Below are 24773 nucleotides of genomic sequence, written 5' to 3'. Positions count from 1 at the left end.
TACAAAGGAAAGAACAATTTCATCACTGGTCCATGTGGATGTTTATTTGCTACAAAGGATGTTGAGGATCTGGAGATGCAAACACAAGGAAATCTGCAGATGCTGGAATTTCAAGCAACACACATCAAAGTTGCTGGTGAACGCAGCAGGCCAGGCAGCATCTCTAGGAATAGGTACAGTCGACGTTTTGGGCTGAGACCCTTCGTCAGGACTAACTGAAAGAAGAGCTGGTAAGAGATTTGAAAGTGGGAGGGGGAAGGGGAGATCCAAAATGATAGGAGAAGACAGGATGGGGAGGGATGGAGTCAAGAGCTGGACAGGTGATTGGTAAAGGGATATGAGAGGATCATGGGCCAGGAGGCCCAGGGAGAAAGGAAGGGGGGAGGGGGGGGAAGCCCAGAGGATGGGCAAGGGGTATAGTGAGAGGGACAGAGGGAGAAAAAGAATGTGTGTATATAAATAAATAACGGATGGGGCACAAGGGGGAGGTGGGACATTAGTGGAAGTTTGAGAAGTCAATGTTCATGCCATCCCTCCCCTTCCTGTCTTCTCCTATCATTTCAGATCTCCCCCTCCCCCTCCCACTTTCAAATCTCTTACTAGCTCTTCCTTCAGTTAGTCCTGACGAAGGGTCTCGGCCCAAAACGTCGACTGTACCTCTTCCTAGAGATGCTGCCTGGCCTGCTGCATTCACTGGCAACTTTTATGCGTGTTGCTCGAGGATCTGGAGACCCACTCCCAGTTAAGATAGGAAAAGACCATAAGACATAGGAGTAGAATTAGGCCATTCGTCCCGAGGCTGTTCCACCACATGTGCCAGAGGTTGATACATTTCACACAGTCATCTAATTCCACACAAACTCAACCCAAACTTCAGTCTGTGGGACGGCAGGTCTTCAAATCTAGGATAACGATATTTTGGGGTTTCTTTCTCAATCATTATTGGGTGGAATATAAGCTTGGACATTAGGATGGGGAGTCATAAACATGAGCGATTCTGGGAATCCAAAGCAACACACGCAAACGCAGGAGGAACTCAGGAGGTCGGGGAGCGTCTAAGGAGGGGAATAAACAGTCAATGTTTCAGGCCAGGATCCTCAATTAGGATGGGGAGCCATTTCGATTTGGGTGGAGCCTGGCAGTGCAGAACGTTAATGTCATGCAGAACCTGCCACGCTCTCCTTGAAAACCCTGTGGTGGTCACCAGGAGGGATGTGTTAGATTTTTTGATGTTAGATTTCAGGTTTGATGTTCTAGCTGCAGTTTTCCAGATGGGTGACCTGTTAGCTTTTGTGCGAGGGAGGGGTTGGGGTTGCGAGTTTTTGTTTCTTTTTTTTTGTGCCGGGGGGTGGGGAGGGTGTTGATGTTTTTTCTTTCAATGACTCCCATGTCTTTATGTATTTCATGGCTATCTGGAGAAGACGAATCCCAGAGTTGTATTCTGCATACATACTTCGATAATAAAATGAACCTTTGAATATTTATTAGATGCCGTGTAAGTTACCGAAAATAAAATCGCCCTCTCCCTCGCTATAGTATGTAAATGGAAATTTAACAGACTATTGAGGGCTGTTTGAACTGAGCAGTGGTGTCATCCATCAGTAAAAACCACAGACTGTGCAAACTTCACCCTCTTTAGTCTGTCAATCAAAGCCTTTCACCGATGTTTCTCACACTGTTCAAAGGAACCAGGGTCCATGCTTTCACTTGTGAAGCACGGTAGGACCCTATACTTCATGTACCAACAGTCCAATGGCCAGTATCAGTGCAGCCAAAAGGAAGACCCCTCCACGTCGTATGATCAGCTGCTTCATGGTTAACATCTCTTCACCGGTGCCAACAGTTGTCTTTGGGGCAGAGGGCTCCTCTCTACAGTGTCTCATAGTGCCTTCCACTGAATTGACATCAATGACTGCAATGTTTCCCGAACAATCCTCTGGAAATCAAGGTGAAATTGAAATATTATAAGTTCTATATCACACCAGGAAGGCAAGAGGTAGCTTTAGTAACCTATACTCAAGAGGCAGTGTACATTATTAAGGACCTCCAGCACCCAGGGCATGCCCTTTTCTCACTGTTACCATCAGGTAGGAGATACAGAAGCCTGAAGACACACACTCAGCAATTCAGGAACAGCTTCTTCCCCTCTGCCATCCGATTCCTGAATGGACATTGAGCCCGTGAACACTGCCTCACTTTTTAAATACATATTATTTCTACTTTTGCATGATTTTAATCTATTTAATATATGTATACTGTAATTGATTTACTTATTTATTATTATTTTTTTCTGTATTATGTATTGCATTGAACTGCTGCTGCTAAGTTAACAAATTTCACGACACATGCCCATGATAATAAACCTGATTCTGTAGATGCTGGAAATCCTGAGCAACACACACACACAAACTGCTGAAGGAACTCAGCAGGCTCCCGTACCTCCTCCTTGATGGTAGCAATGGGAAGGGGGCATGGTTCTAGATGATGGGGGCAGCCTTTCTGAGACATGGTTTTTGGAAGGTGTTCTTGATGCTGGGGAGGCTATTGCCCGTGAAGGAGCTGGCTGCATTTGCAACTTTCTGCAGCTTTTTCTGATGCTGTGCAGCAGACCCTTCATACCAGATGTGATGCAACCAGTCAGCATGCCTTCCACAGTACGTCTGTAGAAATTTGCTAAAGCCTTCGGTGACATACTGAGTCTCTTCAAACTCCTAATGAATTGTAGACACTGGCGTGGCTTCTTTGTAATTGCATCGGTATTCCAGGAACTTGAAACCTTTCCAGTTCCGATCCCTCGATGAGGACTGGTATGTGTTCCCTTGCCTTACCCTTTCTGAAGCCCACAATCAGCTCCTTGGTGTTGAGTGCAAAGTTGTTTTTGTAACACCATCAAGGAGTGTGTGTGTGTGTCTGTGTGTGTGTGTGTGTGTGTGTGTGTGTCTCTGTCTGTCTATCTGTGTCTGTGTGTATATCTGTTTGTCTGTCTGTGAGTATCTGTGTGTCTGTCTGTCTGTGTGTACATCTGTGTGCGTGTGTGTGTCTGTGTATATATATCTGTCTATCTGTGTGCGTGTTTGTATCTGTGTGTGTGTGTATGTCTGTCTATCTGTGTCTGTGTGTATATTTGTTTGTCTGTGTCTGTGAGTATGTGTGTGTGTCTGTCTGTGTGTACATGTGTGTGTGTGTGTGTGTGTATATATCTGTCTATCTGTGTCTGTGCGTGTATGTATCTGTATGTATCTGTCTGTCTATCTGTGTCTGTGCGTGTATGTATCTGTGTGTGTGTGTGTGTGTGTGTGTGTGTGTGTGTGTGTGTATATATCTATCTGTGTCTGTGCGTGTATGTATCTGTGTGTGTGTGTGTGTGTGTATATATCTATCTGTGTCTGTGTGTATATCTGTTTGTCTGTGTCTGTGAGTATCTGTGTGTCTGTGTGTACATCTGTGTGTGTGTGTGTGTGTGTGTGTGTGTGTGTGTATATATCTGTCTATCTATGTCTGTGCGTGTATGTATCTGTGTGTGTGTGTGTGTGTGTAAATGTATCTGTCTGTCTGTGTCTGTGTGTATATATATTTGTCTCTCTGTTTGTGTCTGTGTGTATCTGAGTGTGTGTGGTGTCATTTCAGCTCACCTGAAGCCCAGCACTCTTTCTAAGTGGGGTGACTAAGTCCAGAAAACTCACATGGTAAAAGGACTCTACCCTGACTTCCCCCTGAAATATGGAGGGAAGGTGCTGTCTAATATGATTCTATAGACAACCCTAACCAAATACCACCCATGCACTCTGATAAAAACATGTTAGAAAACATTTCCCCTTATTACTTTTTAACTAATATGATTACCATTTGACATAAACTTCACACCTGTTAAAATGTCTTCCATTTGACCTGAAACCATTTGTGTGGAGTCCACGTTTTTCTTCATGCCTGCATTAACCAGAGCCTTCAAATAAAACACACAGATTGCTTCATTAAACTGTAATCATGGGTCCAGCAGAGGCGAGCTCTCCCTCCACACCTTTACTTCCCTCACCCTCGCCCCCTCGGCCCCCCGTTGGGCTCTGAGACATTGCGAGTGTGCTAGGGGGTCAGTTCAATGCACCAACATCAAGCAGTGTCTTTTAGGCCAGGGAGAGAATGTGAAAGACACAAGCTGTGAGTGAGGGGGAGTGGGAGAGACAGGGGCCATAACAGGACATGGTCTAATTTATACGGAACCTACCGTATTTCATTCTAAGTTTGCCATTAAGAAAATGATGTCCAATTTATCACTTGGAGATGTCACAAGATCACTTGGAGAAACAATGGAATAAACTCCAGAGGAATTTCTGATTTTAATTCCCCAGTCAGTGAATTCCTCATTTCAGATCTCCCCGGAATGAAATGGACAACAAGTTCAGGCCAAGCATTTGGTGCTGGGGTTGCTGGGTAACATGGTGCTGCAGTAATCTCCCAGAGATGACCTCTGGTAGCCGCGTGACCAGTTTACACGGGAGTCAGAGGTCAGTTCACTCGGGGGGGGGGGGGGGGTCACATCTTGAGTGAGTGGACCAGGAATGGTGACCTTCCCGGTCGGCGAGTCCCAGGATTGGAAATCCGTGCAGGCAGTGGCCACTTTAGGAGAGCAGCCTCGGGGTCAGAGGTCTGTGCAAGTCTGGGGTTCGAGTCCGTGATCGGCGAGTAGTGGGGTCGAAGTCTGGAAGTGGACTTGCTCTGGGGGTGGAGGCCTGTCTCAGACATCCCACCTCTCCCGAAAATTCAGGGAGGCGAAAATTCAGGGAGGCTCCCGCATATTAATAGTGGCTCCCTGATGCCTGCAAATTATATGCAATATCACAGAAATCAATTTTTTTGAGAGCAAGTGAGAGAAAGCAAGAGAGAGCATGAGAGTGACTACGAGAGAGAGCGAGCTCGAGAGAGAGCGAGAGAGAAAGCAAGAGCACGCGAGAGAGAAAGCAAGAGCGCGCGACAGCGACCACGAGAGAGAGCGAGAAAGCGAGAGCGCGCGAACGAGAGAGAGAGAGTGCGCGAGAGAGAGCAAGAGAGAAAGCAAGTGAGAGCACGGGAGAGCGCACAAGCGAGAGAGAGAGAGAGCGTGAGAGAGCGAGAGCGTGCGTGCGAGAGAGCGAGAGAGAAAGCACGCGAGAGCGTGAGAGAGAGAGAGTGCGTCCTGGCAGAGTGTTCCAAAAAAAGAAAATATAAAACGTACGTCACCCCAGACTACACTAAAGTGTACCCCTACCTAATAGGGGTCAAAAATAATGACAGTGTTGCTCGCTGCACTGTTTGCAACAGTGACTTTTCTATTGCCCATGGTGGGTTAAGACTGTAAAAGACATGTTGAGGTGAGTTTAACAGGTGTCATTCGTTCATTAGCATAGCTAACGTTATTTAAACTAGCAGGCTGGCTGCTAAAGAGCTACTCTATTGCAGACATCCCACCTCTCCCAGAAGTTTCGGGAGTCTCCCACAAATTGATGGTGCTACCTCCCTGAAATGAGTGTTTGCACGGCGGGATGTCTGCTGTCTGTGTGCTGTGAGTGGGTGGAGTCGGGTAAAAAGGGCTTGTTTCGTTGTTGTTGCTTGTAGGCGTGCTACATTGGCTCTGGAATGTGAGGCGACGCTTGTGGGCTGCCCCCAGCTCATCCTTCAGTTGTGTTGGTTGTTAATGCACGCGACACATTTTACTGTCTGTTTTGATGTACACGTGGTAAATAAATGAATCCGGGAAGGGAGGAGGGTGAAGCACTGGGAATAGTTGACCATTGCCAAACCTCGTTTCATACCTGATCCGACGCCTTTTTCCAGTTTAACTTGTAAATCACTGCCTGAAAGAAAGTAAACTGCACCACCACACAAGCTGTCATTCCTATCCAGTACCCTGCAAAGTAACAGGACAGTTATCAGTGTACAGCTATATAATCCTCAAACCCTTCCCAACCAGGCCTCCACCTGGTTCCGTCTGCCTGCCATGTCCTCCTGTATGGTTCCATCAGCCTCTGTCCTGCCCCTTCCCTGCCCTATTACTCCGCCCTCATAGAGTCATAGAACCCGACAGCACAAAAACAGGCTGCTTGACCCATCTAGTCCATGCTGAACTATTACTCTGCCTAGTCCCATCAACCCACACCTGGACCATAGCCCTCCATACCCATCCCTTCTATGTATCTATCCAAATTTTCTCTTAAATGTTGAAACTGAACCTGCATTCAGCAGTCCGCTGGCAGCTTGTTCCACACTCTCACCACCCCCTGAGTGAGGAAGGTAAGTCAAAGTCTGTCCCGAGCCTTATAGGCTCATCAGGCTGGTGCTTATGCCGGTTTCCGTGGTGTGAAGTGACTGAGAGTACGAGACTCCCCCTGGATAGGACGCCAGTACCCATTTGCCGGTACCCATTTTCAGCTGGGTGGGCTGGAGCAGTGCATGATTAAGTGCCTTGCTCAAGGACACAACACGCTGCCTCGGCTGGGGCTCGAACTCACGACCTTCAGATCACTAGTCCAACGCCCCAACCACTTGGCCACGTGCCACAGTGAATGAAGAAGATCCCCCTCAAGTACCCTTAAACATTTCACTTTTCACTCTTAACTCAAACTAGTCTCACTAGGTTCTAGTCTCACACAATCTCAGTTAAAAAAAAACCTGCCCACATTTACTCTAGCTATACCCCTCATAATTTTGTACACCTTTATCAAATTAACCCTCACTTTCCTGTGCTTCAGGGAATTAAGTCCTGCTGTTCTCCAGTGGCAAGGCAAAGGACAGAGCGTCTCCCCACGTCCCTCACCAAGAATGGTGACCTATCAAAGGCACAAGAGATTCTGCAAATGCTGGAAACCCACAAATTGGAGGGGAATAAAGAGTCAAAACTCCTGATCGGGTCTGGGCTTGCAGAATGGAAGGTCAAGGGAAATAGCTGGGCTGGTGGTGGGAGGCAGAAAGGCAGAGGATCACAGCTTGGGGAAGGTTTGTGGTGGAAGGGGTTGCAGGGGAGGGTGGGGTTCAGTTGGGGAGATTACTTGGCATTGGTATTGGTTTGTTAATGACACAAACAGTACACAGGGCAACACACACAAAATTCTGGAGGAACTCAGCAGGTCAGGCAGCACCCATGGAGGGAAACAGACAGTTGACATTTATGGTTGACTCTCCATCAGGACTGGAAAGAAAGAGAGGAGATAGCCGGCATAAAAAGATGGAGGGAAGGGCTGTCAGGTGGTAGGTGGATCCAGGTGTGGGCGGGAAGGAGGTAATAGGGCAGGGAAGGGGTGGACAGAGGCTGGAGGAACCATGGAGGGGATGACAGGCAGACGGAACCAGGTGGAGGCCTGTTATAATCTCCTACCCAATATTCCGAGTTTTCCAGCAAACATGATGGAGATTCCAATGGGAAACCCAATCAGATAAAATCCGACTAGGTTAACGACAGCACCCAGTGCTTGCTTCCCTGCCCCTCTCAACACGCCACCACTCACGGCCTGTGTAAGAGACAAAAAAAAAATTACCCGTTTACTTCCACAACAATCAGGACTTGGGAGCATAACAATTAATTAATCAGAGAGGTCTGCAGGCAAGCCCCTCACAGAAAGTTAGGAATAAATCCGTTTTCTTCCTGAACTTTGGCTCAGTGGTGTAGTGGGTGGAGTCACTGCCTCATGGCTCCAAGTACCAGGGTTCAATCCCCTCCGCCAGGGCTGGGTCGAGACAACAGAGACTTTTGGAGAAGAGGAGTTCGGTGGGTAATACCGTTCCGCCTGACTGGAAGTGCACTGACAGCGGTAAGCGTTAACGAGTTGGGTGCTTACTGATCTGGCTAACAACGGATGGTGCAATCCGGGGTATATTACGATCGAGGAACGTGTTTGCAGACTGGATATTGAACTTTTTACTGTTGGACTTCGGCCACATTCCACCGTGATACAACACTTGGCGGCACGGGAGGTCGTTCCTGCCTGTGGCCATCGAACGTGCAGCTCCTCCCGTGGAGGGTCAGACACCCTGAGCCAATAGACTGGTCCTGGACTTATTTTCCATCTGGCATAGTTTGCATTTTGTTGTTTTGATTGTTGGGGTTTTTTGTTTTGCTGTATTTACGCTATTTATTTGTATATTGCTCTATTATTGGTTGGTGCGGCTGTAACAAAACCAAATTTCCCTCGGGATTAATAAAGTATATATATCTATCTATCTATCTGTCTCTGTGAAATTTGCATATTCTCCAGGTGCTCCAGTTTCCTCCACACCCTACAGACTATCACGTTAGGAAAGATACTGGCTTTGGGGGTGGTGTTGATTCCAGAGATGAGAGAGGTTCAGTCTGTCAGGAGAGATTGAGTTGTCTGTGACCATACACACTGGAATTCAGATGAATGAGAGGGGATCTTGTAGGAATATGTAAAATTATGAAGGGGTTAGATAAGATGGCAGGGTGGAGATACGTCTCTTGCTCTTTCCCTCCGCGAGCCTGCAGGTCACCCTTGGGCAAGGTGTAGCACCTGCTTACCCCACCCCCCAGTCAGGGTCACGTGAGGCCACGGGAACAGGTGGTGGATGGTCGTATGAGCAGCGGTTGCATATCACATGTCCTGGTTATGCGACCACTGACACTAGGCAGACAGTCTCTGAAGAGTATTGATAATAGCTTGTAAAGACACTGCCCGGAAGGTGGCAATGGCAAACCACTTGGGTAGAAAAATTTTCCAAGAATAATCATAGTACGGATGGAAGACTATGATCAGCAATGTCATTCGGCATGGCAGATCATGATGATGATGAGATAAGATAGAGACAGGAAAATTGTTTCTGATGGTAAGTGAGACTATAACCAGGGGACACAGCCTCATGATTCCGGGGAATAGATTTAGGATGGGGATCGCCTGGAAGATTGAGTCGCTTGGGACTGTACTCACTGGAATTCAGAAGAAAGAGAGGAGATCTTATTGAAACATATAAAATTATGAAAGGGAAAGATAAGATAGAAGCAGAAAAGTTGTTTCCATTGGTAGGTGAGACTAGAACTAGTGGATATAGCCTCAGGGTTCGGGGGAGTATATTTAGGATGGAGATGAGGAGGAACTGCTTTTCCCAGAGAGTGGGGAATCTATGGAATTCTCTGCCCAATGAAGCAGGGGAAGCTACCTCAATAAATACATTTAAGACAAGGTTGGACAGATTTTTGCATAGTAGGGGAATTAGGGGTATGGGGAAAAGGCAGGCAGGTGGAGATGAGTCCATGGCCAGATCAGCCATGATCGTATTGAATGGTGGAGCAGGCTCGATGGGCCAGATGGCCGACTCCTGCTCCTGTTTCTTACTCCTTATGAGGAGAAGCTGCTTTTCCCAGAGAGTGGTGAATCTGGAATTCTCTGTCCAGGGAAGCAGCAGAGGCTAGCTCTAATCTTGCAACTATGTTCTCTCACCTTCTCCCTGTAACCCTTACCACCTTACCAGTCAGGAACCCATCAATCTCTGCCTTAAAGACACAATATTGTTTGGCCTTAACAGCCCTCTGTGGTGAAAAAATTCCACAGATTCATCACCCTTTGGTTGAAGGAATTCCTCCTCATCTCAGTTTTAAAGGGGCATCTCTTTATTCCAAGGCTGTGCCCCCAGTGATCCTAGACTCTCCTATTAATGGAAACACCCTCTCCCACTAATGGATCCTTTTAACATCTGGTAGGTCCTGTCTCACACCCTCTCCCAAAAATCCTTCTGAATTCCAGAAGACACCAAACTATGATGACTTGATATTCAAGGCATGGTCTGTCCTTTCCGGGAATTAAGCATTGGGATTTGCAGATTCCCAGTGGGTATATACGTGCCGAAAGAGAAAATCTCGGCAAACAATTCTGATTTCCAAAAGCTCTTGCTGAATAACTCACGGCCAAAGAATCGAATAACTGCTGAATGACGACCAAGGGTAACACATCAGCAACCAGCAAAATAATTTCCCTATAGGGAGAGAGACGAAACATGTCAAAGAAAATCTCAGATAATACAACACACAGTACAGTACAGGAACAGGCCCTTCGGCCCACAATGTTGTGCCAAACCAATTAAATTAGGAATCAAATGACCAACTAAACTAATTCCTTCTGCCTACACAATGTCCATATCCTTCCATTTTCCTCACATTCATCTGCCTATCTAAATGTCTCTTACAATTCTTATGTTTCTGTCTCTACCTCCACCCCTGGCAGCACCAGGCACCCACCACTCTCCGCCTAATAAACATGCCCCTCAATTACCCCCCTCACCTAAATCAGGGGTTCCCAACTTTTTTTATGCCATGCACCTCAACCATTAACCGAGGGGTCCATGGATCCTGGGTTGGGAACTCCTGCCTTAAATGGATGCCCTCTGATATTAGACATTTCAACCCTAGGAACAGATACTCCCTGTCTACTCTGTCTACGCCTCTGATAATCTTATAATCCTCTATCAGATCTCCCCTCTGCCTCCTCCACTCCAGAGAAAACAACCTAAGTTTTGTCCAACTTCTCATTATAGTGTCAAAATCGTTTGGCTAGAAGTTAAGTTTTTTGACGCTTGAAGAAATCTTTTGTTTGGAACTAACTTGTCAGAGGTGAAGATGTAGCCTAGGGCATGGCTGACTGCTCTCAGAAACACACAGGTCACTGCTGCACAGGATCCTGTTCAAAGGAAAGCAAAATGTTCACTTGTAGTTGGGTAAGCAAATAACTTTGTCCAAGTAATGCTGGTGTTGGTTTATTTGTGTCAGATGTGTCAAAAGTTCAGATCAGAAGCCCGGAGGTTGAGACCAGTCTGCAAATCTCTGCGAGTCTTGCTGGGGAAGGCAAAGGCCCAGTGGCTGTGAGCCGAGCCTGCCAGCGGCTGGAGACCAAAGACGGCCCTGTCCTGTGGTCGGAGGATTGTGTATGTGTGTGGGCGAGCGGGTCGGCGGGAGCAACGGGGATTGCTTTGCCGGTTGTCGTGCTCAGTTCCGTCACGGTCGGCGTTGCTCTGCTGAACACGGCGGGCACACCATATTGCGGGCTGCCCCCAGCACGTCGTTGGGTGTGATGCAAACAATGCATTTCACTGTGGGTTTTGATGTACCTGTGATAAATTAACCCTAATCTGAATCTGAAAACACATTGAAAAGATTCTGTTCGATTCTCTCCAGACTGACCATACCATACACAAGTAAGTCCAGAGAGTATCAGGAAAACAGAATGCAGTTACAGCTATAGAGGAAGTGCAGAGCAGGCAGGCAAACAAAGGGCAAAGACCTCGGCACGGTACTGAGAGATCAAGCACACACGAGGTCTATTCACGAGCCTGATAGTGGTAGGATGGAAACAGTCCCTGGGTCTGGTGCTTTGTGCTCTTCTGCCTGATAGGACGGGGAGGGGGGGCAAAGAAATAATGACCAGGGTGGGAGGGGTCCTTAGCGGCTTTCCCAAGGCAGTTGAAAGTGTAGGTTGGGGGCTTCCCAACCTTTCTTTATGCCATGGACCAATACCATTATGCAAGGGGTCTATGAACGCCAGGTGTAGAGACAGTCAATGGAGTGAAGGTTTCTGTGATGGACAGGGCTGCGTTCAGACTCTCTGCGATTTCCTGCGGCCTTGGGCCATACCAAGCTGTGATGGATCAGGATAGGATGGTTTCTGTGGTGCATCTTTAAAGAGTGGTAAGAGCCATTGGGGGCATGTGCAGCTTAGCTTTCTTGAGGTAGTGGTGTGCTTTCTAGTTCCTGGCAACCTGTTTACAATAATTCCTAATCTCTTCTTTTCCCCACCATCCACATGACTATTCCGGCAAACACTTTGGTGTGGTAATCAGGCAGTGTTGCTCAGTCTGACCTGCTCTCTTTGAGGTGAGTCATTGAACTGGGGACTCAAATGGCCCCTCGGGAGGGTGCCGAATAGCCCACAACAATGTCCAACTCACATGTTTATGGACACTTACTGTGATTCTCCCTCCATGGGAAAAGAACATGGATTAGCTGAGCTTCACGTAACTCTTGCTGTTCCTCAAATGTTTGGTGTGATGCGTGTAGTAGGTCTTGCTTGTCGCTCTCACTTATCAGCTTCCACCGCTGGCTAGCAGCCTCGCGAAAAGGAGAGCTGAATGTGTACGTCTCTCCCTGCCAATACACAGCCTCCCCAACAGAAAGCCTCATATAATGCCTCCTCAGTGGTGACACGCGGAAACTGAACTCCTTTCAGACTCAGGCTGAACGACAGGGGACAGGGAAGCGGTCTGGCCCCTGTACTCTTCGTTCTTTCACTCAACAGGGAGGGTTATACAGCAGCCTGAAGATGCTCACTCGAGGATTTACTGCACGTACGGCTTCTTGCCTTCCACCATCAGATTCCTGAACAGCCACGGACCCAAGGACACTACCTCACTGTTTATTTTCGTGCTCATTATTTATTTATGTAAGTTATGGATTTTTTATGTCCTTCCTCTTCACTGTTGCTGCAAAACAACAAATTTCATGCTGTATGTCAGTGATAATGAATCTGCTTGTGATTCTTGTGAGATGCGGGGAGAGCACAGGCAGATAAAGCGCGAGGAGGGGTTCTCGAAGTCGTGGTCTGGAAGCATGAGGGACTCACCAGTGCAGAGCAGAGCAACTCTTGCCAGGGTTTTAGCCTTCTGCGGGCTTCTGGCACCCAGCGCGTTACCCACGTGGACACTGGCAGACACACTGAACCCCATGGGGATCTGTACGAGAGAAAGGACACAAGACTGGAACTGATGCAACATGGGGCAGAATTACACTGAACATACTGCACAGAAACAGGCCGTTCAGCCCAACTTGTCCGTACTGGCTCATAATCTTCCTGCAGATTGCCATCTGACCTCACCTAACCTGTCCCTTTCACTTTTGGTGCCAGAGTGCTTATCGCATCAGGCTTCCTCCTACCACCTCCTCTGGCAGCTCAGTCCCCGTAACCCCATGCTCGGCCTATCAAGTCTACGTTGAGGCTTTGGTAGAATTAGTTCCTCTATTCAGCTCTTTCCCTGAAGGTGTTCTCTCTGCGTCTCTCCATCCCACTCAATATTGGAAGTACTTTTGCACCTTGGTCGTTTGTCAGACTTTGTTTATGTATAGTTTTTTTTCATAAACTCTATTGTATTTCTTAATTTCCCTGTAAATGCTTGTAAGCAAATGAATTTCAAGGTGACATATACAGTACACACTTTGACAATAAATTTACTAAGAGGCACAGAATCATATTAAACTACAGCACAGTAATGGCCCTTCAGCCCATCTAGTCTGTGCCAAACCATTTAAAATGCCTAGTCCTGTCGACTTCCTCCTGGACCATACTTGCCATACCCCTACCATCCATGTACCTATCCAAACTTCTCTTAAGTGTTGAAATAAAAATCACATCCACCACTTGTGCTGGCAGCTTGTTCCACACTCTCGCCACCCTCTGAGTGAAGAAGTTTTCCCTCATGAACACAACAACAAGAACTAAAAAATGATGACTGCAGGAACAGCAATTTTAAAGAGATAAAAGAGATACATTTAAAGATTAGCTTTATTTGTCACATGTACCTATTCATTGAAACCTACAGAGAAATCGTCGTTTGGACCAAATCAAATCAGCTAGGATTGCGCTGGGGGCAATCTGCAAGTGTCACCATGCTGTCTGCGCCAATGTAGGATGCCCACAACTTGCCAACCTGAGCTGTAGGTCTTCGGAATGTGGGAAGACATCGGAGCAACTGGGGGAAATGTGGGTGGTCACAGGGAGAACGTACGAGCTGCTTACAGACCGTGTCGGGACTGGAACCCCAATCAGTCAACGCAGGCACTGTAAAGTGATGTGCCAACCACTACACTGCTGTAACGCCCCAATCTGCCATCTTGCCTCATAGAGTCATAGAAAAGTACAGCACAGAAACAGGCCATTCAGCCTATCCAATCTGTGCTGAGCCATTTAAACCGTCTACTCCCATCGACCTGTACTGGGACCATAGACCCCTCCCCCCCATACCCCTACCATCCATGCACCTGTCCAAACTTCCCTTAAATGTTCAAATTGAACTTGCGTGCACCACTTGCACTGTCAGCTCATTCCGCACTCCCACGATCCTCTGAGTGAAGAAGCTTGCCCTCATGTCCCCTTAAACATTTCATCTTTCACCCTTAACCTATGACCTCTAGTTGTATTCTCACACAACCTCAGTGAAAAAAGCCTGCTTCTGTTCCCTCTATCTATACCCCTCATAACTTTATCAAATTTCCTCTCAATCTTCAACATTCCAAGGAATAAAGTCCTAACCTATTCAACCTTTCTTTATAACTCAGGTCCTTCAGACACAGTAACATCCTTGTACATTTTCTCTGTACTCTTTCAACCTTATTTACATCTTTCCTGTAGGTAGGTGCCCAAAACTGCACACACATACCCCACATTAGGCCTCTACCAATGTCTTAAACAACTTCAACATAACACCCAACCACTGCACTCAGTACCTTGATTTATGAAGGCCAATGTGCCAAAAGCTTTCTTTACAACTCTATCTACCTGTGACACCACTTTCAATGAATTATAGACCTGTATTTGACTTTGGTTTAACCTGAATGAGTCCCATTTGCCCGAATTTAGCCTATATCCCTCTAAACATTTCCAATCCATGGACCTGTCCAAATGTGCTTTAAATGTTGCAACTGTGTCTGCTTCTACCATTTCCTCTAGTGGCATGTTCCATTCTCCGTGTGAAACATTGCTCCTCAGTTATCTTTCCTCTCACCTTTAACTTAACTTCTACAGATGTGCAGTGGAGAGTATATTGACTGGCAACTTCACAGCTGGTGTGGAAACATCTACGCCCTTGAATGGAAAATCCTACAAACCTACTGCTACTGTGCGATCGAGAATCTCCAGAGGGGAAGGCCCCAGATCCTCGGCTTTGCGTATCGCCTGTTGCCGGGGCCGGGGTCGAAGCGCTCGGCAGAGATGGTGCTCGGTGTCGGAGGCTCGGAGTTTTCGGGTGGACTCGGAGTCGGACTGTGGTCGGATGCTTCCGGGATGCTGCATCGGCAAGTTTGCGACGCTGGAGGTTCACCGTCTGTGTGAGATGATGGGACTTTCGAGAGACTTTGAGACTTTTTTTTACTGTGCCCATGGTCTGTTCTTATCAAATTACGGTATTGCTTTGCACTGTTGTAACTATATGTTATAGTTATGTGGTTTTTATCAGTTTTTCAGTCATGTGTTTCTGTGATATCATTCTGGAAAAACATTGTATCATTTCTTAATGAATGCATTACTAAATGACAATAAAAGAGGACTGCGTGTCCTCATAATCTAATCTAATCTAATCTAAAAATTAGTGGATATGGCCCAGCCCGACGCGGGTGAAGCCCTCCCCACCATTGAGCCTGTCTACGCGAAGCACTGTCACAGGAAAGCAGCATCCATCATCAAGGACCCCCACCACCCCGGCTGTGCTCTGTTCTTGCTGCTGCCATCAGGAAGAAGGTCCAGGATCTTGGGACGTACACCAGCAGCTTCAGGAACATCAACCCTCAACCATCAGGCTCTTGAACTTCACTTGCCATCACTAAACGGCTCCCACAACTATGGACTCTCTTTCAAGGACTCTTCATCTCACGTTCTCAATATTTAATGTTTGTTTGTTTATCTATTTATTTGTACAGTTTGTTGTCTTTTGCACGCTGGTTGAACGCCCAAGTTGGTGCAGTCTTTCATTGATTCTGTTATAGTTATTACTTTATGGATTTTTGAGCATACCCACGGGAAAATGAATCTCTGGGTTGTGTATGGTGACATATATGCAGTTTGATAATAAATTCACTTTGGACTTTGAGCATATGCCCCTAGGTTTTGACTCTCATATCCTGGGAGAATAGGCTGTGACCGTTCAACTTACCTGTGCCCTCATGATTTTATAAGCCCTTACAATTTCACTCCTCAGTCTGCTTTGTTCCAGGATAAACAGCCCCAGCCTGTCCCACCTCTCCAGATAGGGTCATAATAGAGTTTTTACTACATTGGCCTTCATAAGTCAAAAGTATCGAAAACAGGAGCTCTGATGTTATATTGAAGCTGTAAAAGACATTAGTGAGGCCTAATTTGGAGTGGTGCGTGTGGCTCTGGTCACCACCCTATAGGGAAAGATGCCAATTAGATCGAAGGAGTGCAGAGAAAATTTACCAGTATGGTGCCGAAAGTTGAGGACCTAAGTAATGGGGAAAGATTGAATAGGTTAGGGTTTTATTCCCTGAAGCACAGGAGAACGAGGAGAGATTTGATACAAAATTATGAAGGGTATAGATAGGGTTAATGCAAGTAGGCTTTTTCCACTGAGGTTGGGTGAAACTAGAACTAGAAGTCATAGGTTAAGGGTGAAAGGTGAAATATTTAAGGGGAATCTGAGGGGAAACTCCTTCACACAGAGGGTGATGAAAGTGTGAAACGAGCTGCTGGCAGGAGTGGTGGATGGGGGTACCTACATGGATGAGAAGGGTATGGAGACCTATTGTCCTGGTGCGAGGCAATGCGACTAGGCAGATTAACAGTATGGCATGGACTAGATGGGCTGAAGGGCCTGATTCTGTGCTGTAGTGCTCTATGACTTTATGACTCTTCTCATAACTCAAGCCCTCCAGTCCTGGTACTCTCCCAGTGAATCTCTTCTGCGCCCTCTCCAATTTAATCACATCCTTCCTCTAGCTGAACAACCATACCTGTGCTAACACTCCAGATCTAGTCTCAGCAACATCTTGTACGGGAGTGACACGAGGTCCCAGCACTTCTACTCAGCACCCTGGCCGAAGAAGGCAAACAACTTCACTAAGGCAACCTGTACTTCCCCAAGACTTCACTCCTTCCCAAACCACAGTGCCCAGACTCGGGAAGGATGAAGGGTCTCGGGCCAAAAAGTTGACTGTTTATTCCCCTCAGCCTGACTTGCTGAGTTCCCTCAGTTTGTTATGCTCTGGATCTCCAGCATCTTTTTCGAAAAATCAAAATAAACTTTATCCAGAATAAAAAAATATTTACAAGAATTCTTGCAATTCCCCCGTCTCCGCTGCATCTGCTCTCAGGATGAGGCCTTTCATTCCAGGATGAAGGAGATGTCTTCCTTTTTTTAAGGAAAGGGGCTTCCCTCCCTCCACTATCAACTCTGCTCTCAAACGCATCTCCCCCATTTCACGCACATCTGCTCTCACTCCATCCTCCCGCCACCCCACTAGGAATAGGGTTCCCCTGGTCCTCACCAACCACCCCACCAGCCTCTGGGTCCAACATATTATTCTCTGTAACTTCTGCCACCTCCAACAGGATCACACCACTAAGCACATCTTTCCCTCCCCACCTATTTCTGCTTTCCGCAAGGATCGGTCCCTACGCGACTCCCTTGTCCATTTGTCCCCCCCCATCCCTCCCGACTGATCTCCCTCCTGGCACTTATCCTTGTAAGCGGAACAAGTGCTACACATGCCCTTACACTTCCTCCCTTACCACCATTCATGGCCCCAAACAGTCCTTCCTGGTGAGGCAACACTACACCTGTGAGTCAGCTGGGGTGATATACTGCGTCCGGTGCTCCCGATGTGGCCTTCTATATATTGGCGAGACCCGACGCAGACTGGGAAACCGTTTCACTGAACACCTACGCTCTGTCTGCCAGAGAAAGCAGGATCTCCCAGTGGCCACACATTTTAATTCCACATCCCATTCCCATTCTGACATGTCTATCCACAGCCTCCTCTACTGTAAAGATGAAGCCACACTCAGGTTGGAGGAACAACACCTTATATTCCGTCTGTGTAGCCTCCAACCTGATAGCATGAACATTGACTTCTCTAACTTCCGTTAATGCCCCTCCTCCCCTTCTTAACCCAACCCTTATTTATTTATTTATTTCCCCTTTTTTTTTCTCTCTGTCCCTCTCACAATCATTCCTTGCCTGCTCTCCATCTTCCTCTGGTGCTCCCCTCCCACTTTCTTTCTCCCTAGGCCTCCTGTCCCATGATCCTCTCCCTTCTCCAGCCCTGTATCCCTTTTGCCAATCACCTGTCCAGCTCTTGGCTCCATCTCTCCCCCTCCTGTCTTCTCCTATCATTTCGGATCTCCCCACCCCCTCCCACTTTCAAATCTCTTACTATCTCTTCTTTCATTTAGTCCTGACGAAGAGTCTCAGCCTAAAAACGGCGACTGTACCTCTTCCCATGGATGCTGTCTGGCCTGCTGCGTTCCACCAGCATTTTGTGTGTGTTGCTTGAATTTCCAGCATCTGCAGGTTTCCTCGTGTTTACACAAATAAACCGTTGAGTGCCTTTTTACCCTTTACATTCATAGTCGAGGGTTTCAGGGCTGTTCTATTACATTCCTCCCCATCGTTACCACAGTTGCTGCTCATATAGCCCTCTGAGGTGGTATACTCTGGAGTTTCACCTCTCTTGTGTTCTAAATGGGGCTTACCTAGTGCCTCATAAATCGACAACAAATCTTCCTTGTCCTTCATCACTCCTCCTTAACTTTGTTCCGTTTAAACTACAGTGCGTCTTACCACTGTGATAATCTTCAACTGCACCACTGTCCCATTTCTCCCTCGTCCTCCTGTAGAAATCCTTCTTGTCCTCTCCACGTCCACACTTCACATCAGCTGCAGCCCTGGAGATGTTGCCTGCATATCCTGATCCCCTCCAGTAGTATTTAGCCTCAAGACCAGTGCCCTTGCCGCCAGGAAGACTCCTGTAACTCCCACCCTGGTGTCTCCTGAAGATTTACTACTGGCTTAATATGGTGAAACATCAGGAGGAAATGAGTGGTTCGGATATCGTCAAGTCTTGTGGGTTTAAAGAAGTGCAGCTTATTTTTATCAGCCACATGAACCCTGATATTTCACAGAGTTTTTAAACTTACCATGTATAATACTGATAAAATCTGATAGATGACGCACTGGGCCCCGAGCTGGACCTCGTTTATTAACCCTGTGAAGGAGAAAGAGTCGGATGAATGAGCAATAGAAAGTTACAGCCAAGAATGGAGCCGTTTATTCCCTGCCCAGTCTTAACATTAGAGTCACACAGTCAGGAACAGGCCATTCTGCCCATTACACCCAGCCTGACCTTTTTTACCCAGCAGCACTAATCCCATTTACTTATATTGGCACCATGTCCTTCCTATCGAAAGGCTTCTTAAACATAATGCACCTGTCCCATACACCATAGGAACATAGAACATAGAAATCTACTGCATATTACAGGACCTTCGGCCCACAATATTGTGCCAACCATGTAACCTACTCTAGAAACTGCCTGGAATTTTCCTAGCACATTGCCCTCTATTTTTCTAAGCTTCAAGAACCTATCTAAGAGGCTCTTAAAAGACCCCAGTGTATCTGCCTCTACCACCTTCACTGGCAGTGCATTCCACGCAGAAAAGGAGCAGAATTAGGCCATTTGGCCCATCAAATCTGCTCTGCCATTCCATCTCCGAGGAATACTCCTGTAACTTCCACTTCCTTGGTACATGGATGATCGAAAATGGTGGGTTTTGTAGGAGGGAAGGGTTAGGTTGATCTTGGAGTAGGTTGGAAGGTCAGCACAGCATTTCGGGCCAACGGACCTGCACTGCGTTGTAATATTATACGTTCTACATTCCTCTGACTATGCTTTCTGTATATAAACAAGACATTGGTGACTGGGAGCTTACACTAAGTTGAACTGTGTGTTCTAGCCCATGCTTGGAGTTTAGTTCCATTGAAGTTAGCAGAGACAGGTTGTGATACTGGGGAGCAGATCCTCAGTTACATCTTCGCATGACCAGCGGCTATGAATGAGAAGGAACTCCTGTTGTGTGTTTATTATTTCAGTGATATTTGAGTAATATTGTAAATATATTGTTTGTTTAAGCATTCCTTGTTTGTTTAAATAATTCATTATGGGTTATATATAAAAGTACGTGAATATCATGCGTTATCATGCCACCACATCATATGTGCACATTGCTCTTAAAGTAATCTCTCGGCTCCCTTGTTTTCTTTTCAATTTGTATTTGTGTACTGGAGTTACAAAACGTAACTGTCCCACCCTCAGAAATGATTGCAGGAGGGCTTAGGTCTTTCACCTGGAACCTGCCTCGCCCAAAGATCTCACTCTTTGATTGTCCGTGGTCTCTCCACCATCTTTTTCCACTCCATACTTGATATCCAGAACGGGGGGTCACAGTTTGAGGATAAAGGAGAAGCCTTTTAGGACCGAGATGAGGAAAAACTTCTTCACACAGAGAGTGGTGAATCTGTGGAATTCTCTGCCACAGGAAACAGTTGAGGCCAGTTCATTGGCTATATTTAAGAGAGAGTTAGATATGGCCCTTGTAGCTAAAGGGATCAGGGGGTATGGAGAGAAGGCAGGTACAGGGTTCTGAGTTGGATGATCAGCCATGATCACACTGAATGGCGGTGCAGGCTCAAAGGGCCGAATGGCCTACTCCTGCACCTATTTTCTATGTTTCTATGTTTCTATACTCCCTGGGACTGACAAAATGGATGAGGAGGCTCTCCATATCTTTAGACACCGCTGAGGCTTCACCAATGATGCGTGTCTACAAAATGCTGGAGGAACTCAGCTGGTCAGGCAGTATCTATGGAGAGGAATGTTTCAGGCTAAGACCCTTGATCGAGACTCATGTCAGAGACTGTTTATTCCTCCTCCAAGAGGACCACGGCCTCCTTGTGGTTTGGAGGCTTGCGTGCCTCATTGAAATGGAGAGCTGTGTTGGATGGAGTCAGGGCTTTATGCTTTGGCTCTTGGTGAGGTCACCCATGCCAAACAGGTCAAAGTGTACAGGACAGACCAAGAATGGTCCACTGGTCCTCCAGGTTCGGGGGTTCAGCTCAGGCTAGCAACCCTGCTACAGAAACAGCAATGAAGAATCCTTCTACATCTGAGTACAACGGTATTCCTGAGTCTCCACCCGGAACTTGCATGGTTGACTGTAGAGAAAACCGAGAAGGAGCTACTGGCAGGTTGAAGAAAGCCCTGAACACTGCCAAAGATGGAGGCCTTCATTGTTGCCTTGAACACCAGTGGTGTAATGGGCAGTAAGAAAAGATAGGTGCTGCCTGATCTGCTGAGTTCCTCCAGCATTTTTGTGTGTGTTGCTCTTGAATTTCCAGCATCTGCAGAATCTCATGTGTTTATGTATTGTATTGTTCAGGTATCCTGTTGGTAGGCCAGCTACTGAACCTCCTCGCCCCACTCTCCCCTCCCCTGCCTTTTCCTCTTTTCTCTTCTCCCTTCCACGTACTTACTCTAACTTCTCTTAAATGTTGAAATCGAACGTATCCACCACTTCTGCTGGCAGTTCATTCCACACATATTGAAATGGCTAGCACGAGAGGAAACAGTTATAAGGAGCTTGGAAGTAGGTACAGAGGAGATGTCAGGGGTAAGTTTTTTTACGCAGAGAGCGGTGAGTGCGTGGAATGGGCTGCCAGCGGCGGTGGTGGAGGCGGATACAATAGGGTCTTTTAAGAGACTCCTGGATAGGTACATGGAGCTCAGAAAAATACAGGGCTATGGGTAACCCTAGGTAATTTCTAAAGTACAGGTTTGGCACAGCATTGTGGACTGAAGGGCCGGTATTGTTCTGTAGGTTTTCTATGTTTCTATGTCTCACCATCCTCTAAGAGAAGAAAGTGCCCCTTAAATACTTCATCTTCCACCCTTAACCTATAATCTGTAGTTCTAGTCGAAACTGACCTCAGTTCCTGCTATAGACTGACCTCATGTCCCAGACCTGCCCCTGCTCCTGATCCCCGCTGTTCTCAATCGTGACCTCAGGGCTATCGAGTTATTTATCTACTCCATTATTTAGAGACACAGCATGTACAGTCGAATGAACTGAACTTGAATTTGAACTTCAGCTTTAGTTACTGTGTCTTTCCTGTCAACTTGAACCACTCTGGGAATTCTTCTCTGACCTCTCTCATTAACAAGGCATTTTCTCCCAAAAAACTGCCACTCACTGGAAGCTCTTTTGTTTTTCACACCATGCTCTGTAAACTATAGAGACTATTGTGTATGAACATCCCAGGAGATCAGCATTTTCTGAGATACTCAAACCACTCCATCTGGCACCAGCAATCATTCCACAGTCAAAGTCACTTGGATCACATTTCTTCCCCATTCTGATGCTTTGTCTGAACAACAACTGAATCACTTGACCACATCTATGTGCTTTTAGGCATTGAGTTGCAGCCACATGATAGATACTCGCAAAAACAAGCAGGTGTACAGGTGTACCAAATCAAGTGGCCACTGAGTGTAACTTGTTAGATGTTTACGTTAGGCATGATCCCCACCATAAATAAATAGGTGCAGTCAGGCAGTAAAATATCCACCGTTATTTACTGACCGAGAAAAGCATTCGACAGAGGTTTGCTCGTTTATTTACCTGATAGGAATATTCCAATTTCGTAACTCCACCATTCGATGCATATCATTAACATGCTGGGGATGGCAAGTCGCACAAAGCTGCCCCACTCCTGCAGACAGTCGGTGGACCACCCTATGTTTGAAATATCTTTTTTAGAGATACAGTATGGTAACAGGCCCTTCTGACCCAATTACACCATGTGACCAATTAACATACTAACTTACATGTCTTTGGACTGTGGGAAGAAACCAGAGCACCCGGAGAAAACCAAAACGTCATGGGCAGAATGTACAAGCTCATTTAAGAATTGAACCCATTAGCTCTGCAAAAGAGTTACGCCACTATTGTGCAGCAAGCTACCGACACAGTGTGGGTTTAAAACAGACACTTCAAACCATCCAGTTGACTATACCCGGACTATATTCTGGAGGCGGGAGGAGAAGATGGCAGCGCGCCTGTGCGTGCGCAGCCCTCCGGTGAAAAATGGTATTGTATCTGTTAAATAGGGGCCATGGACAATTCTGATTTGATGGAGAATGGACGTGAGAGCACAGAGGAACATCTGGAGAAATTTCTGAAACGCCCGTCCGCTGCTGTCGTTACTGTGTGGTCGGGAATCTTTCGGCGGGTAGGCCTCAAAATCCCCGGCCTTGCCTGCTTTTGGCGACCGAGAAGGAGGTCGAATCGTTCGGACAGAGATGGCGCTCAGTACTCGGTGTCGGACAGCTGATCAGAGCTCGAAGTTTTCGGATGACTCAAGAGTCGGATTATGGCCGGCATGGCAGGGAGAGTTTTCCTTCCTTCTCCCGTCTGCGTGAGATGTGGGACATTTGAGAAACTTTGAACTTTATTGTGCTCACGGACTTCTTCATCAAGTTATGGTATTGTTACACTGTTTGTAACTATATGTTATAATCATGTGGTTTTGTCAGTTTTTTCAGTCTTGGTTTGTCCTGCGTTTTGTGATATCACACCGGAGGAAATGATGTATCATTTCTTAACGCATGCATTACTAAATGACAATAAGAGAGAACTACATGTCTTCATAATCATTCCTTTCTGAGTTCAGGACCAGCTGATTTTAGAAATGTAGCGAAAATCTTCCAAGGTTTTCCTGGTGTGTCCAGGAATTATGGACCAAAGCACGTAGCACACTCTGTGAAGTGCAGGACGCAGGCGATACAGGAAGTAAAGGAGAAACTTGTGATATTGCATAATTTCTCTCAGTGATTGGAAGTGGGGGGGGTGGGGGGTTTCAACCGGGAGGATTTTTTTTACATAAACGCAGGAGATTCTGCAGTCACTGGAGATCCACAGCAACACACACAAAATGCTGGAGGAACTCAGCAGGTCAGCCAGCATCTGTGGAGATGAGTAAACAGAGTCGACCTTTTGGGCTGAGACCTTTCATCAGGACTGGAAAGGAAGGGGGCAGAATAAGAAGGTAGGAGAAGGGAAGGAGCACAGGTGGCAGGTGATAGGCAAAACCAGGTGAAGGGGGAGGGGGAATGGTGGAAAATTGGAGATCATAGGTAAAAGAGGTAATGGGGTGAAGATAAAGTAATCTAATAGGAGAGGGCAGTAGACTGTGGAAGAAAGGAGGGAACCAGAGTGAAGTGATAGGCCGGTGAGGAGAGAGAAGGGATGAGACGATAACCAGAATAGGGAATGGAAAAAGAGAGAGAGGGAGGGGGAGAAATTACCAGAGGACAGAGAAATTGATGTTCACGTTGTCAGGTTGGAGGCTATCGAGACGACATATGAGGTGGCCTCATCGTGGCAGTAGAGGAGGCCATGGCCCGACATGTCGGAATCGGAATGGGAAGTCGAACGGAAATGGGCTGCCGCCAGGAGATCCTGCCTTTTGTGGCAGACAGAGTGAAGGTGATCAACAAAGTGGTCCCCCATCTGCATTGGGCCTTGCCGATGTAGAGCAGGCCACACCGGGAGCACCAAGTACAATAGATGAGCCTGGCAGACTCGCAGGTGAAGTGTTGCAAGGACTCTTTGGGGCCCTGAATGGTGGTGAGGGAGGAGGTGTAGGGGCAGGTGTAGCATTTGTCCCGCTTGCAGGAATAAGTGCCGGGGGTGGTCAGTGGGAAGGGACAAGTAGACAAGGGAGTCGTGTTGGAGAGGGCAGGGGTAGCACTCCTCATGCTGGCAGAGTAAGACTGTGTGTAACGAAGAACAGTACACAGACAATAAGTGAAGCAGGGCAAACTTACCATATTGGATAATCTTTCTCAGGAAAGTGGGGTGTGGTGGGAAATTAGGGTGGAATTTTCCTACTGGTTATAGGGAATAAAATCAGTTCAAGTGACAGTAGGGTTTCACTTCGTTAGATATCAAGGATTTGTGCTGGGGTGC

General features: G+C 46.8%; 1 protein-coding gene across 4 annotated transcripts in view; it reads right to left on the bottom strand.

The window, feature by feature from the left end:
- Nucleotides 1-714: 714 nt before the first annotated feature.
- LOC140187694 (multidrug and toxin extrusion protein 1-like) overlaps nt 715-24773 on the bottom strand; it is a 69172-nt gene continuing 45113 nt past the window's right edge. For 2 of the 4 annotated variants that reach the window (XM_072243241.1, XM_072243244.1), the window contains exons 9-17: nt 22425-22538; nt 18888-18955; nt 12588-12696; nt 10577-10652; nt 9882-9951; nt 7346-7478; nt 5787-5881; nt 3865-3943; nt 715-1936 (exon numbers count right to left, since the gene is read on the bottom strand). In XM_072243241.1, coding sequence (XP_072099342.1) covers nt 1728-1936; nt 3865-3943; nt 5787-5881; nt 7346-7478; nt 9882-9951; nt 10577-10652; nt 12588-12696; nt 18888-18955; nt 22425-22538 — 953 coding nt within the window. In that variant the 3' untranslated portion in view covers nt 715-1727. Of the gene's footprint in view, nt 1937-3864; nt 3944-5786; nt 5882-7345; nt 7479-9881; nt 9952-10576; nt 10653-12587; nt 12697-18887; nt 18956-22424; nt 22539-24773 lie in introns of those variants that run through there. The other 2 variants (XM_072243242.1, XM_072243245.1) reach the window with 2 other exon arrangements.

Source organism: Mobula birostris, chromosome 25 (genome assembly GCF_030028105.1).
Source record: "Mobula birostris isolate sMobBir1 chromosome 25, sMobBir1.hap1, whole genome shotgun sequence".
Lineage (NCBI taxonomy): Eukaryota > Metazoa > Chordata > Chondrichthyes > Myliobatiformes > Myliobatidae > Mobula > Mobula birostris.
This window is presented reverse-complemented; position numbering and strand designations above follow the sequence as displayed.